The 2,457-nt window shown below is 40.9% G+C and overlaps 1 protein-coding gene across 4 annotated transcripts in view; it reads left to right on the top strand.

Moving 5' to 3' along the window:
* The first annotated feature begins 293 nt into the window (after positions 1-293).
* OPA1 (OPA1, mitochondrial dynamin like GTPase) overlaps positions 294-2,457 on the top strand; it is an 82,364-nt gene continuing 80,200 nt past the window's right edge. For all 4 annotated transcript variants that reach the window (XM_011381404.2, XM_011381386.2, XM_011381395.2 and 1 more), the window contains exon 1: positions 294-554. In XM_011381404.2, the coding sequence (XP_011379706.1) occupies positions 523-554 (32 nt within the window). In that variant the 5' untranslated portion in view covers positions 294-522. The remainder of the gene's footprint in view (positions 555-2,457) is intronic.

The raw sequence follows: 2,457 nt of genomic DNA, 5'->3' as shown, positions 1-2,457 counted from the left end.
TTACTACCGTCCTCATTTTGTACTTTTAAGGCTCCTCCATGCTCCTTCAATACCTAAATTTTCTTAAGTTAGTACCATCCTGTGAGAATTTACCGATCCGGATTCCACGCCCCTCATCTTTCTCTGTTTCTGCTCAATTCTCGACCCCTCCCCTCCTCGTGTCTTTGACCTGGGAGACTCGAATTCAGAATTCAGATCCGGAAACAAAGAGGAGAGGGACAGACTAGGGGAAGGAAAATGTATTTGTCTAGGCTCTGAGCGCATGCGCTACTCCTCCTCGGACCATTTGTGCTGCTCCCCTAGGAAGGGTGGGGTGGTTGTTTGCCTGACGGACTGAGTACGGGTGCCGGGCGGGTTCTCGCGGAAGTCCATGCGCCATTGGGAGGACCGCAGTGGCTTCTCTGTGTCCTTGTTGCTCAGGGCGTCATCCTGGGTCATTCCTGAGGCAGGAACTGGACTGGGGCTGACACCGGGCCTCCTGCGTAGCCGTCTCAGTGCCTGTGTGACCTCCTCGCTGGAGGGATGTGGCGACTACACCGGGCCGCCGTGGCCTGGTAAGTGCAGCCTCCGACCCAGCCCCGTTATTTTTGGGGCCTCCGGAAAACCGGGTTGTCCCGTCACTATTAACAAAATGTGCAGATGACTCTCAGTAGAAACAGTGGGTGATTGGAGGATTCTGGGATATTTTTGAGGAGTCAGAGTCACAGGAGCCCTGAGTGGGCTTACTTGAGGTGTCAGCTCCAATACTGACCCTTGTCCCTGTTCCTTTGCCACTTGAAGATTCTGGGCACCTTTCAGTCTCGGCCTGTCTTTCTTATCCTTTTGTCCCTGCCCTTTTCACCCTTCTGACCTCGCTGTTAACTCTGTCTCTGGTTGCTTCTGGCGTTTGCCCTCTCCTTCCCGGGTCTCTGATTCTACCGATGTGTCACCCTTTCTGCATCTCTCTTCATTCTTCTGTATCCATGCCAGGCCTACATATTCCTGCATGTACTCTAGCTTTACTCCCTGGGTGAAGGGAACTCTGCCTCTTTCCCTAGTCTGCTGAGTGAATGTGATTTAGAGTCAGATCTGGAGCAGAGGTGGTGTTTAGAAATACAGTCTTAAAGCTTGTTTTCAGTGTTTAGGGAGGGAGACTTGCTTTTGGATGCAAGGTGTTAAATGTGGCACCACCATTCTAATCACATTGTTATTGTTGCCCTGACCTGGTTTAATTGTAAGTAGAAAATCACACAAGTCTTTTCATTTCTGTGAGTACAACATGCATTTTAATGAGATTAAATATGACTTTATCTTTACAATGTCCTTTGATACCTTCAGACTTACTGTTACAGGCATTTGATAAGAAGTAACATACATACCTTAAGCAAAGTTTAAAAAAATTTGGTTTTCCTGAATTCCAAACCTCTAAACACCTGTCTTGATTTTTTTTTCAGAACGTTTTAAATGGTGTAGATAATTTATACCGTTTATAAGGAATAGAATCTATTTATTTTATGAAACTTAACTTGAGACTAAATTCAGAACTGGATGGCATACCATAGTTATATATTTGTCAATTAGAGTAATTGAGTAAATTATTTCTAATCTCATGGAATTTTAATTTTAGTTAACCCACAGCCTTTGCTACTGAAATAAATTATTTTCAATCTTTTTATTTCTATTCAGTGTTTACTGGGGAAGCATCTAATTTTATTTCAATAGAAAGAGAAAACACTGCAGAAAATAGCATACTTTATTGGAGCAATTAAGATATGTAGGAAAAACTTTAAAAATGAGTTTAAAAACAAAGTAATTAATAACATATTTGTTTATTCACTTGGATGCTGTTGGGCTAAATTGTTTCTAAAGTTACTATGGACTTCATAGAGTTGTGGCTTTAAAATGTCTTATGTTGATAGCACAGTTTAGCTACTGGCAGAAATAGAGATGTAAAAGGTTCCAAGCCTCAAGCTCTGGAATTAGTCTTTTACTGTAGTCCCTTTGCATATTATGAAGGAGTACATTTAATTCTCTATTTTCTCACAGATGGGAACATAAACATTTTTTGACATACATATCTAAATACATGCTGATAGCCATGTAAGAAGACCAATGACCAACATTCATTTAGGTGCAATAAATATTTATGTAAAATTGTTGAAGAAAGAATTACATATTAGAGACCGGTATACAGGTGAAAAAAGATGGTGAATGAGAGAAAATAGATGATTTCGGGGCGGGGGAATCTTGTGTTGGTTTATATTTGATTTTTAGTTTGGTCGAATATAGAAGTCTGTTCAAAATTCTTTTCCTTCTGAACTGTGAAGGCATTGCTACATTTTTTTCTAGCATGTTTTGTTAACTAATACAGACTCTCAGGACAATAACTGTGTGTACATAGGTATTCTGTTTTTTCCTTCATGGAAGCTTTTAGGATCTTGACCTTATCTTAAAATTCTAAAGGCTTTGTCTAGGCTT

This window comes from Pteropus vampyrus, unplaced genomic scaffold (assembly GCF_000151845.1).
Source record: "Pteropus vampyrus isolate Shadow unplaced genomic scaffold, Pvam_2.0 Scaffold14, whole genome shotgun sequence".
Classification (NCBI taxonomy): Eukaryota; Metazoa; Chordata; class Mammalia; order Chiroptera; family Pteropodidae; genus Pteropus; species Pteropus vampyrus.
This window is presented reverse-complemented; position numbering and strand designations above follow the sequence as displayed.